At 30.2% G+C, this 13286-nt stretch overlaps 2 protein-coding genes across 2 annotated transcripts; one reads left to right on the forward strand and one right to left on the reverse strand.

Annotated features, from left to right (window-relative positions):
• Positions 1-2267: 2267 nt before the first annotated feature.
• On the forward strand, positions 2268-4864 carry LOC123295615 (neurofilament heavy polypeptide). Its single transcript, XM_044877025.1, has 5 exons — positions 2268-2387; positions 2708-3414; positions 3491-3618; positions 3807-3983; positions 4728-4864. Exons 1-5 carry the CDS (start codon positions 2351-2353, stop codon positions 4810-4812), a joined length of 1134 nt encoding a protein of 377 aa, XP_044732960.1. The 5' UTR covers positions 2268-2350; the 3' UTR covers positions 4813-4864.
• A 1483-nt stretch (positions 4865-6347) lies between these two features.
• On the reverse strand, positions 6348-10731 carry LOC123296173 (probable tRNA (uracil-O(2)-)-methyltransferase). Its single transcript, XM_044877635.1, has 5 exons — positions 10485-10731; positions 9936-10425; positions 8811-9118; positions 7717-7965; positions 6348-7166 (listed from the first exon to the last, which is right to left on the reverse strand). Exons 2-5 carry the CDS (start codon positions 10309-10311, stop codon positions 6348-6350), a joined length of 1752 nt encoding a protein of 583 aa, XP_044733570.1. The 5' UTR covers positions 10312-10425; positions 10485-10731.
• Between the last annotated feature and the right edge of the window lie 2555 nt (positions 10732-13286).

Genomic DNA, 13286 nt, shown 5'->3' on the forward strand with positions numbered 1-13286 from the left:
TTCCTAATTTTTCTGAATAATCCACAGACTTGCTTCGAGATATTGATTACCTACTGGTATATGATTTTAATGGATTCGAATTTGATTTTCTCCATATAATTGTATTGAAAGAACAAAGTTCCATTTAACCAAATTCATTCAATGTGATTTGAAAAAACTATAGGATTTTCAGAAGTTTTAGAAATTGGATAGTTTTAATTTAAAAACTTTTGTGTAAGTCAATAAAGTCCTTTTTAACCTTGGCTCATTGCCGTTTAGAAAAGATGCCATTATTCACATAACTACTCTGCGAAACAAACTGAAGCTAAATAATTATATCTATGACATTTTCTTTATTTAAAAAAATAAAATTATATTCATTGGAATTTAAAAGTTTTCCATTCGCATTTTTCTTGCTACAAGGTGAACTAAAATTTGCGATAGGTGTGTATTTTAAATACCACAAGTACTTAAAATTATATTATAAATAAAAAATGATACCATGGCAAACAACGCCAATAATCGCATATACTGAAAAAAAAAATATATTAAATACAGGAAATTTCTTTTCTAGGTGTTTTCCAAAATGTATTATTGTTGCCTTATTGGGGCTTTTTCAAATAAATTTTAAATTAAAAACAATAAAAGTTAATCGAAAAATATTCACAACAGTTTGCGGAATTTGAAAATGGGAAATGGGACACAAAGTAAAATTTTTGAATCTCTATTGAGTATAATACTAATATTTTTTTCACTTTCGGTTTTTCTAGAAGGGTTTTTTTGTGTTGTATATTGTAAATTACCAATTTACAATATACAACATATTATATAAGGGAATCGTAAATAATTCCGTAGATCAACTTTTTTGAAATTGGCGCAAAAATCGAAATTTACTCTGTATGTACTTACTTAAATTAATGGTTACGGTTCGCCCGGGTAATATGTTCTATATTGAAATTGTAATACCTACATGAAAAAAAAAATGAAATCGAAATTTATTTCGAAATATCCAAGAGTTCTCATTAATTATCATTGATAATAGTTATAATATACGCAGAGTATTTAAACAATTAATTTTATTAGTTGCTAATTTTATTTATTTGTACTGCATTTTTAATTTTATTTAAAACAATTGAAAGTAAAGTAGTATCGGTTCGTTGTCGAGTAGTTTTGGCGAAAAAAAACTTCGGTGCAGTTGCGGTGTCTGCTCAAAAACGGCCGAAATTTAAGAGTAACGACATCTAATAACAAATATATATATTGTGAAAAATTTTGTGATAATAGTTCTAGATAATACACCGAAATATTGTTTACTAATTAAAATCATGTCTTTTTTAAAACTAATCTACAAAATAGATTCAGTTTCGGTTGAAAATCATATAATTAATTATCTGAAAATATGATTTTGATCAGACACAAAAAAAACTTAGATGGCAGCGCTATGTTCATGTTTACAACAAATAAGCGGCAATACAGTGGACCCCCGGTTATCCGGCCCCTGGCTTATCCGGCGCCCCTTGTAATCCGAACTATTTTTTTCTATTAAAAGATGGAAAATAGGTACATATTATTGAATATATCCTATATTAGAATCTTATCATTAGATTTGTGAGTTGTCAGATTACAAGGTATCCTTATGTAAAAAATTCCGGATTATAGGGGGTCTATAAGACAGTACTCTATAATCCGACAAATTCGATAGTCCGACACTGCCCTGCAAAACGTTTGTCGGATTACCGGGGGTCCACTGTAATATTATAACAAGCAAATAATACTGAATTTACAAAAGAAAAAAAAAATTATTAATTATACTTGATCGTTATGAAAGACTTTGATACATATCGATGTCTTATCATCTGTTTCGTAAAAATGTGTATTTTGGTGTGCCCATAATTTTCCAGCGAATTAATTCTTTGAAATACAATTTATATCATAAAATCACAAAAACTTGAACTTTTTCATTTTAGTGTACAAATTTTACCCAAATTTCATTACTCTAGCTGTAATTTGATTATTTCTTATTTCCTATTATCTCGGAAAATTGAAAAAGGGTAGTACATAGTATTAATTTTAATTAACGAATTATCAAGGATTTGGTATTATTGCAATGTCATGAATTTGGAATAAGGATTCTGTATATTATATTGCTGGGTATTCATTAAATCCATTATTAAATTTCTAGTTTTAGTTATAAAAGACAATATTTCAAACAAAAATATTTAAATATTTAAATTACCCACATTTATCTGCGGAAATTATTTAGTGTAGAAGTATAATATCTATTGTAGATGTCACTATAATCATTCATGTGAAGTGGTGTATCCGGGAGGTTAGTTCTTTTCGTTTTAGAATCACATAAGTGAATAAGAAAATGGCACCAACGAAGCCAAAACCGACTGATAAACCGGGTAAGTGGTTATTATTGACAAAAAAAATAAAACAATAATTATATTTAGCCAATATTATTCAAAATTTTAAACATATTGTGTAAGATTAAGGTAATATTTACAAGAAGTGTGGCCACGCGGCCGGGCCACATGCTTGTTTTGAAACTATGTATATTTTATGTTTCATATGTACATGATGAATTTTTGTGTGGGAATCTCTTTGAAAAATTAGTGAAAATAAATTTTAACACTTTCTGAACTTTTAAAATAATAGTGTTTTAGTTGTGCGTTTTCTAACCTTTAAAAAACATGTAAATATATATAATGTTTGTTCATTACAGCTGCAAAGCCAGCCGAAAAGAAAGCTGCTGCTCCAAAAGCAGCTGCATCGTCAACGTCTGCTAAGGCACCTGCACCTAAACCAGCAGCCGCCGCCGCCAAGGCTCCAGCAAAACCAGCTTCAGCTCCAGCTGCAAGTAAATCTGCTCCATCAACTGCAGCTCCTAAAGCTGCAGCAGCTGCTCCAAAAGCAGCTAAACCTGCATCTGCAAAAGCACCTGCTGCCGCTAAACCAGCTGCAGCAAAAGCACCAGCTGCCGCTAAACCCGCTTCAGCTAAAGCACCTGCTGCTGGAAAAGCCCCAGCTGCTGCCAAAGCTACAAAATCAACAACATCAACTGCTAAGCCAGCAGCAAAATCTGCATCCGTACCAAAAGTATCTGCTAAAGGTCCAGCTGCAGCTAAAGCCAAAACATCTACAACTAGTGCTAAAGCTGCCGGTAAACCAGCTGCCGCTGCTAAAGCTCCAGCTAAAGGCGCTGCTGCTAAACCATTAGCCAAAAAGGGTGCAAAATCAGCTGTTGGAAAAGCAGCAGCTGGCAAGAAACCAACACCCAAAACAGCTCCAGTTGCATCAAAACCCAAAGTACCAGTTAAAGCTGCTGCAAAATTAGCAACTAAACCACAAAAGAAGGTTGCACCAAAACAACAAAGAGTAAACAAAGCATTAGTGAAACCCGTTGTGAAAGCTCTTAAAGTTCAAAAGAAAGTGAGTGTTTTTTTTAAATTTATTTTTAACTAAAATATTTTGCTAGTTTTAATTTTTTTATCTTTTGTTATTGTAGATAATCAAAGGACCAAATGGAACACGTGTACGTAAAATCCGCACATCGGTGCACTTTAGAAGACCAAAAACTTTACGTCCACCACGTCAACCCAAATACCCAAGGAAAGCAGTTCCTTCAAGAAATCGGTAATTTAATTTTCTTATTTTTGTTTAATGATTCTTTAAAATGATGATCAGGTGTGAGGTCTTTGATATTATTTTTATAAAAGGTAATAAAATGAAAAACACATTTCTGAACAAAAAAAAAAGTAATTCGGAAACATTTTGGATAAGTGAATAAGTTTTTTAATACAATTTTTACTTATTTTTTCTAGTATGGATGCTTACAACATAATTAAATTCCCATTAACAACTGAAGCTGCCATGAAAAAGATTGAAGATAACAATACATTAGTATTTATTGTTCACACAAAAGCCAACAAACATCATATCAAAGCTTCAGTTAAGAAATTGTACGATATTGACGTAGCAAAAGTAAACACTTTAATCAGGTATGGTTTTTATTTATTTAAAAGTTTATTTATTATTATCGTCCAATTTCTACGTATTCTTAAAATTTGAATCGAGCGTACATTTTTTATGTCCTGAATAAATGAGTTCACCAAATGTGTCAAAAAAAGCACGTGTTCTTACGTTAAAACATAAAAGTGTAATTACCAAAACGAAAATACGTAAAATTTCCTTAACAAAATAAAAGCTAAATAAGTAAAATTGGGTCATTTTGAACATTTTATTCCAATTATCGTGAATGCATGTTTTTTAGTTCGATTATGTAGTATAATCGGATATAATAAGTCTGATTCGTAACATAAATGTTAATTGTAAGAGAATCGTCGCTAATTTCGCGACACTTAACCGAAAATTAAGCAATAAGTAACATATTTTTCTGGAGACTAAAATTCAGGAATTAATTTATACTAAGTTAATCCATTTAAGATACCAACTTTAACCGACGCCTAGTAAAAACTGAGCAAATTTAAACGAACGATTCAAATAGTTCTGTTTTTTGTGAAAGTTTTGAAGAACAGGTTTCATTGACACTCGTTGAGAAATTGTTTTCTCTATAAATTTGAAATCGAAACAAAGTTATAATGATGATATAATTGTGTGGGAATCTCTTTGAGATTATATGAAAATAAAACTTAAACACGTTACTGAAAATTTTAAAAAATTCCCTATTACTGCTTAATTTGTAAAGTAAATTTTTCGTTTAAAAATTAATATTTGTTTTTCAGGCCCGATGGAAAGAAGAAAGCCTACGTTCGTCTAGCCCGCGACTACGATGCATTAGATGTTGCAAATAAAATAGGAATTATATAAGTTAATTCTTGTTATATATATTTCATAAGAATAATAAAAATCTGAAAATAAATTATATATTTCTTTTTTATGTCAATTTTTGTTGTATTTTTAATTTTACAAAATTTTTTTACAGTAAAATTTGACATAATCTGACAGTACAAATTCCTCTATATAATTGAATTTGTCTATGAGATGCAACCATAGAAGTAATAACATAGAACCGTAATGTGGCGATCCAAACGGTTGATCGTTATAGAAAGAGACCTAAAAAAAGTACGCGTATTAGTTGCCTTTGCCTGTCTTATATTACCTTTATAAAATACACAGACATGCACCTACGTATTTATACAATAGTTCAAAATATTAATATAGCGGTTTGTCAGGCAAACAAAGAGGGAAAACGGTTTCTTTTTTAACGGTCAATAATTCACTGGTTGTGTTTCCTATGCTTTTAAGTTTCTATGTTATATATAACCTCTTTGGATGCGACTCATGCTGTTGGTCAATCGACTACAGGAAACGACATGGCTGCGGGATTGAGAAATCATAAAGGTGGTTGCACAGTTTTAATTTTCTAACAAATAAGAGAAATAAGAGCAGATGGAACTCTATTCTCAAGCGCAATAAGAGACAGGAACAAAAATTCTAAAAAATTTCTTTTTATTAAACATTTATTTTGTAAAAAAATTGAGTTATTTATAGTCTGAAGTTAGGTAAACTACCATTTTCGTAGTTGATCTCTGATATATATTTAGTACAGGTTTTTCAACGCGATAATTTGAATAATAGTAGTTTATAAAAAAAATACTTCGGTAAATTTTAAATCGGAGGGTGCGAAAAACCGGGTTTTTGCCAAAAAAAAGGACGGAAAAAGGATTAAAGTAAACCAAAAACAGAGAGTTCTATCGCTATTGAAAAAATGAGACTAGATTAGGTCAAATCCGTTAGAAACTTTACGAGAAAACATGTTTTTATCGCGGAAAAAATGTAAATTCCCATTTTGTTTAGCGGTTTCAACATACATTTACGAGATGGATAATTATCGTAGGATACTTCGTTTCCGATCACGTGTAGCTTTTCCCAAATTCTATTTTTGCATTTTCAGAAATAATATTATTTTGAGACGAAAAAGATACTATTAAAAGCAACAATTTGAGCCTCGAACGGATTTCCTACGAATCATGCAATCCGTGAAAAAAAATTACGAAAAACAATTTGTTCACGATTAAATCGTGTTTTTTCGTCGTTTCCATCGTATTTGACTAGCAAGTCTCATTTGTATCGTTAGCTACAACCCCCTTATTTTTTGTTTGCTTTTAAAATGCTTTTTCCGCCTTTATTTTTTGCAAAGAAAACGGTTTTTAAAACCTTTTCGATTTGTTGAAAATTCCTTCCTTCACTCCGATTTTTTCCTAAAAACTATTTTTCTCTCAATTATCGTGTTGAAAAACCGAACGGGTTAATTTTTTTTAATACCGAGGTAGTCTTTATATCTTTAGTAGGAAGTGATAATAAGAAAACGAAATTTTCATTAAAAATAAAATTTTAATATATTAACAATGTTTATATCTACAATTATCTTCAGAAACAGGACATCCATTTGGATGATTTAATTGAAACCAGCATTGAGTTTTTTTAGCATTTTTGTTATCTATTTTGGCGGAAGGAATTCGAAATTCTACAAAGCCTTGAACAACTTGAAAAATAAAATGATGATTTTTTAACAAAGTTTGTAAACCACCACATTCATTTTTCAATTTTCTTAATTGTTCCGAAGGTATAATTGATACAAGATCTTTAATTGAAAATCGGCCACCTTTATTCCACTCGTTACCAAATTCATTTAAAATATAATTTTTTTCATCCAGTAACTTTTGTGTAACAATTTTAATAATTTCATTGACAATACTTTTATCCAGTTTTGTACAATTTCTTACAAGCTCAACGTTAGATCGTGCTACAAAATCTTTGGCCCAATTATCATTTTCAGATGTTCCATTACAACGTTCATCAATAAATTTTTGTATATCATCGTCGTAATTTTGATTTATAGAATTTCGTATACCTATTAAACATATTCGCTTTGTGGATGGAATTCGTAATTTATCTTTCAAAGTTTGATATTGACAAATATTTGAAATTTTCTCAACATATTCTAAATATTCTGCATATTGACTCTTTGATGAATCTACTCGTTGATATTTTTGACCATTAAAATCGTAAGCACAGCAAGGCAATAAAAAGTAATTACAATTTACAGAGCTGCGTGCAGCGATTACTGGAATCCATGGTGTTAATTCGTCAGAATGATTTCCAATTAGCCAATCGTAGTCTGGAAATAAATTTTGACTGGACGGCGTTATCGTTGATACCTAAATATGATAAATCAGTCTTTTTACTCCTAACAAAGGATCACGCTCAAATTAAATTGAAAATAGATTTACGTCAAATTATACAGTCCGCGGGACAGCATTCTTTTTGTTAATTAATACTTAAAACTTTGTAAGTGGGTTCCTTTTGACGAATCTACATATTAAAACTTGTTTCGAAAATGGTTCGTTTTCAAATGAGCGTGATAGCGTCATATTTATGCTATCGGTATATAAAAACGTAATAGAAAATTTGCCGGACACTATGACCACTTGAAAAAGTCGTAGAGAAAGTTTGTTAGACTCGCCATAAGGAAAGCGACTCGCGAAATTTCAAGTATGTATTTATCACATAACAAAAAAAGGTTTTCCCTCGAACTAATATATAAATTTTGTAGATTTTAATGGGGATCGAAAATCCTTATGGCTTTTCCTCCAATACATACTACTATGTTCCCATAATGAACATAATTTTCGCAATCGTAAAAAAATCAGAATTTCTTTTAAACCATGACAGATTATAAATGGAAGAAATGTCCAAAAAACATAATACCTCTAAAATTACTGTAGGTGGATATATTTTCCAAATCTTACGGCTTCTTACATCAATTCCTTTACCCTCATAGCCTTCTTGATTTAGTATGTAAACTAACAATCCATTACCACAACCAAGATCAACAAAACGTGGTTTCCTCGATAAACTTTTAGACTTCATTTCTTGTCTCCATATTAAAATTAGATAAGTTGCAATGGCAACATCTTCATACACAAATTTTAAAGGATCCGTATTTTCAGGCCATACCTACATATTTTTCATTAATAAAATCTCTTGCATACACTATTTGTCTGATTTAGATCCGAAATAAAAATTGTATAACGACTCTCGATAAACTTGAATTTCACGGTAAAATGAATAATTCTAGTTTTATGATAAATTGAAGTTCGAAAAACAAATGAGAAAACATACTCGAATTGTGCACAGAGCCGAAATTGCAATAAGGCAAACGAGGTGGTGATCCGAGGCCCCTTGGAAGGGGATAACTAACTATCCCTGTCACTCGACTGCGAAAGCTGAGCGACTTTTCTCTAAAATAAAGTTAATCAAAAACTTTTTACTTAGCTCAAAGGGACAAGATAGATTTAGTAATTTATTATAACGAATAATTTTTGGATGTGGCATCCAAATTTAGTTCTTCCCTTGGACCTTTTTACCTTTACTCTCGGCCTTGACTGACACGTATGCTATATGGGACTAATACGAGAAAGTAGAAAATCCTTTAAGTAGGTCGGTAAGTATGAAAGCAAAGACACGAGAAAACAAATTATGCGGATAAAAGAATTGAAACTTTGATTTATAGAAGTTCTAGTATAAAGAAATGAATCTGAAAACAAATCTAATTAAAAATTCAAGGCTTCAAGTTATCAAAAGTTATGGTTTTGTATTTGTTGTCTTAAAATTAAAAACACCCTATCTCAAAAGCAAAAAGATTTTTTGCAAGTTATAAAATTTCTTGTTTTTTCGAATGCAATAAAAACATTTATTTCTTTTGAGATATGTAGTCTTTATAATTAAGACAACGACTAATTAATATTTTATTGGATGTAGATCAGACTAATAGTACGGTGAATTAACTTTATTTTTCATACTTCAATAATTTTAGCTGCGTATTTCAATTTCAACTCTTGATATAATGTACAATATTCATCCACAGAGACCAACGATAAAGATTTACATATAGATGTTTCGAATTTTTCAGCTTCCAAAGCCCATTTTTCGATTTTTGAAAAAACTTTTGTTGATAGCCACTGAACACTTTTGTCTGAACTATTAATAGTATCATCAATCCAAAATTCTAAAGTTTTATTTGTAAAATTAAAGCCATAAAGAAAATTGGGCGCTAATGTTGAGCTTTCACTGCTTAAATTCTTGTAGTATATTTTATTTTTAACTTTATCTGTAAAAGATTGTTCAAATATTGAGGATTAACATTTTTACACAAATATGTTTATAAAAAATTGAGCACTAATGGCTATGGTGGAAAGATTTGGGTTTATCTTTATTAACCGACTTCAAACAAAAACGGAGGAGGTTATCAATTCGATTGTATTTTTTTTTTATGTTTGTAACTTCAGAACTTTTGACTGGGTGAACCGATTTTGATGATTCTTTATCTGTTTCAAAGCTGATGCATCCCGTGTAGTCCCATTTCATTTTGGTCCAGTTCTGACAACGACATCCATGAGAAAACTATAAAAGTCTTAAATTTGCATTAAGTATGCACGACAAGAGGACGAATAACTCAATATCAAGCCAACCGATTTTGATGATTCTTTTTTCAGTGACAAATTAGTTAGTGTACTTCAGATTCACTAAAAATCACAAAATAAAAAAAACAACAAATAAATATGCACTAAAAAGTAAAAAAATAACGAAAATATAATGTAGTTAAAATTATTGTTATTTTTGGAGTCGGTGTCAGCCAAGCTAATGTAGCAAACTGTTCTGTCAGAGTTGTTTCCTTGGCTGACACCGACTCCGAAAATAACAATAATTTTAACTACATTATTTTTTTACTTTTCAGTTATTTTTTTACTTTTCAGTGCATATTTATTTGTTTTGGAAAAGTTTTTCTTTTGAAGTCGGTTTTCTTTTTGTTAAAAGTTTTTTATTTAATTTATATCTCTCAGATCGTTTTATTAAGTCTAAGTTCTGAACCTGCACTAGAAACATTTAATTTAGAAAATACACTAGGATTCTGTTAAATTTCTTACCAATTAAACAAACTTGCAGCAAATTCGTAGCAGAAGATACTTTTGGCAAAAGTAGAAATATATACAAGCATAATTTTTTATCATTACTGTCATCATTATAAATTACTTTAATACTATCAAATGATTCGTAGTTATTAAAATGTGTGCATAAAGCTTGAGCATCAACCTTTTGAATTGGAACATTCAAAGGTGATAAATTCGTTAAAAAATCTATTTCAGAATTGAAAAGAATAATTTCTGCGCGAAATAGTTCTTTTGAACCAATTAGACGTCTATTGATATAGTGAGTATTATAATTCCAAAGCGATATAGCATCCCAAAATGATTTTTCTGGGACATCAACATGTTTAGAACATACAATTTGCGTTTTTGTCATAATTTAAGATTGTTTGGTATATTTTTTAACTATCCATAAAGCATCCTCCACAGACTTGTTTATTATTTCTTTTATTCGAGCTTCATCAGTTTCAGTCTCAAATTGCTTGTAGCTCTAAAAAAAAGACATAAATTTTATTTTACTTTGTTTTTAAATTCATAAAAATTGTTTACTTGTCTTATCATAAATTTGTAATGTTTCGAAGCATCTAATGGCAGTTTTTTACATTCACGTAAAAGGTATTTGTATAATTGTTTTGAAGTTTGAATACTAGTGTATCGAATGTGTGTCATAAAGACCATAATAGAAAATGGACTTAATTTATGCACTTTTGAACCTTCAACAAACATCCAGATATCTAGCTCAGGCTGAAACTGAATAATCAGTTGGAGGTTATGTTTGAATCGCTAAAAATATGTTTGTTTCACTTTTAATATAATATAGAGGTCCTCAAGTCACATACACTCTTGTTCGTGTATGACGTATGCATATAGTTAGGTTCCTCAAGCAAGAGCTAAAACATTTCGAGCTAACGTAATTTGGCCCCCCACAAAATTTTCTTTCGGCAATGCTCAAACAATGAAGAGTGAACGACGAAAAAAAGATTAAAAGAGATTATAATTAATTAATCCGAAAAGAAATTTTTGTAGGGGGACCAAATTACGTTGGCTTTATATCCAGCTCCGCGATCTTAGCACCTCATGTGCGGAATTTCGATTGACCAATTATACCATCTGAAAGGTCAGAAATTGGTCATAAAAGGTCAGTTGGTCTCATTAATTGGTCAGCATCAGAAAATTTTTTATTAAAGATTAAAGTTGTTCAAGGTCAATTAATAAGTTTGGCATCCTCATGTGCGGAATTTCGATTGACCAATTATACCATCTGAAAGGTCAGAAATTGGTCATAAAAGGTCAGTTGGTCTCATTAATTGGTCAGCATCAGAAAATTTTTTATTAAAGATTAAAGTTTTTCAAGGTCAATTAATAAGTTTAGCACCTCATTCGCAGAAAAAATAAAAAACTCCACCTATGCGCGATCGGGAAGCATTCGCTGATAATTGGTCAGCTAATATAAATAATTGGTCAGTTTAATTTAATATTAAAAAAAATTAAAAAAGTTGTCTCTGTCGTAACGCGCATGCTTTGAGCCGGATGGTTTTATCAGGACAGTGAGTACTTACGCACAGCTCTTCACTATAAACCAGACAGAGTAGGGGAAATATTTTTTTTATAATTTTTTTTTTTTTGATATGTACTACTATCAAATATACATGTATATTTGATAGTAGTACACATGAAGCATATAGGCAGGAGAACGATCGCTATAGAAAATATTGTCCCCGAAATATGGATAAAATAAGTGAGGCGCTGCGACCGCTAACTAGTATCAATAAAAGCGGGCTGTTGTGCGCTAATTTCAAATGATATATCAATTTGTACATTATGCTAACAACAACAGCTAACTTCACAGATACTACTTCTTGATGAAAGCGCGGCTGGTGGCTTAAAAATGAACTATAAATTCTACAAATTTTTAGGGACAGGTACGCTAATGCTTTAGTGTTTAGTACATAGCGATCTTTCTCCTGTTCTATAACCTTCATGGTAGTACATATCAAAAAAAAAAAAAATGGATAAAATTTTTACTTTTAAAAAAATGAATTTTTCCTTTTATTTAAATTTTTCACTCTTTTTATACCATGTATATATGAAATATACATAGTATATTAAGTTTAGTCCCAAGTTTGTAACGCTTAAAAATAATGATGTTAGTATAAAAATTTTGTCATAGGTGTTCATAAAATCACCTAATTAGTCCATTTCCGGTTGTCCGTCCGTCCACCCGTCCGTCTGTGGACACGATAACTCAAAAACGAAAAAAGATATCGAGCTGAAATTTTTACAGCGTACTCAGGACGTAAAAAGTGAGGTCAAGTTCGTAAATGAGCATCATAGGTGAATTGGGTCTTGGGTCCGTAGGACCCATCTTGTAAACCGTTAGAGATAGAACAAAAGTTTAAATGTAAAATTTTTTTTCATAAACATCACTGTTTACTCGTGAGGGCGCCAATTAGGCGGAAATTTTATAATAGGTACTATACTTGATTATCAGTTATGTATGTGTCACATGTTTGTATGTGTAATGTGATAAATAAATCAACACTGACTATGCATGGTATTTCAACAATTAACTCAGTCAATTGTTTGTTTTCACTTGTATTATATATATTTGTACATATGTCACCTATAAAAAATTTGAATGAATAATAATAATGGTTATTTTATATAGTAAAAAATCAATTTTCGGGATAACGTTTTCAAATTAATATAAATAAATAAATATCGTTATATATTTTAAATTTTGTTTTATTTTATTCTATCCCATTTTTCCTTTCAGAACAAAATTATTAATTAACTAATTAATTTTTTTTTAGTAAAGGTACAAACAAATTCTTATAAAATATAGGTGAGATAAAGAAATTGGATTGTAAATACGTAATATTCTTTTTGGATTTTTATTTTATTTTTGTGTGGTATTTGGTTTGTAAAATTTTTTTAAGATGGAATTATGTGCAAGTAATTCGTAAATAGTTTTTATGTATTTTGATTTCATTTAAATAAAGTTGAAAACTCAAACCCTGTTTTTATTTTATTTTTCCCCATCTCTCTGTAGCTATACAATATTATTTCAGTTAAAAATAGGTGAGTATTTCGAACTTCACGATAGGTAAGTATTTCAAACTTCGTTTGCCATTTTTTTTTGTAATAATACTACTCAAAATTTTCCGAAAATGAGTTTTACTTTTTGTTATAATTTAAGAAAGTCGAAAATATGAATATAATTATTTATTAATACGAATAACAGAGCCCTAATGGTATAATGGTTAGCGTATCTGACTTCGAATAAATAGTCCCTTGGTTCGAAACTAGGTGACGACATATATTAAAAAAAAGTTCATTAAATCTTTTAAG

Source organism: Chrysoperla carnea, chromosome 3 (assembly GCF_905475395.1).
Source record: "Chrysoperla carnea chromosome 3, inChrCarn1.1, whole genome shotgun sequence".
Classification (NCBI taxonomy): domain Eukaryota; kingdom Metazoa; phylum Arthropoda; class Insecta; order Neuroptera; family Chrysopidae; genus Chrysoperla; species Chrysoperla carnea.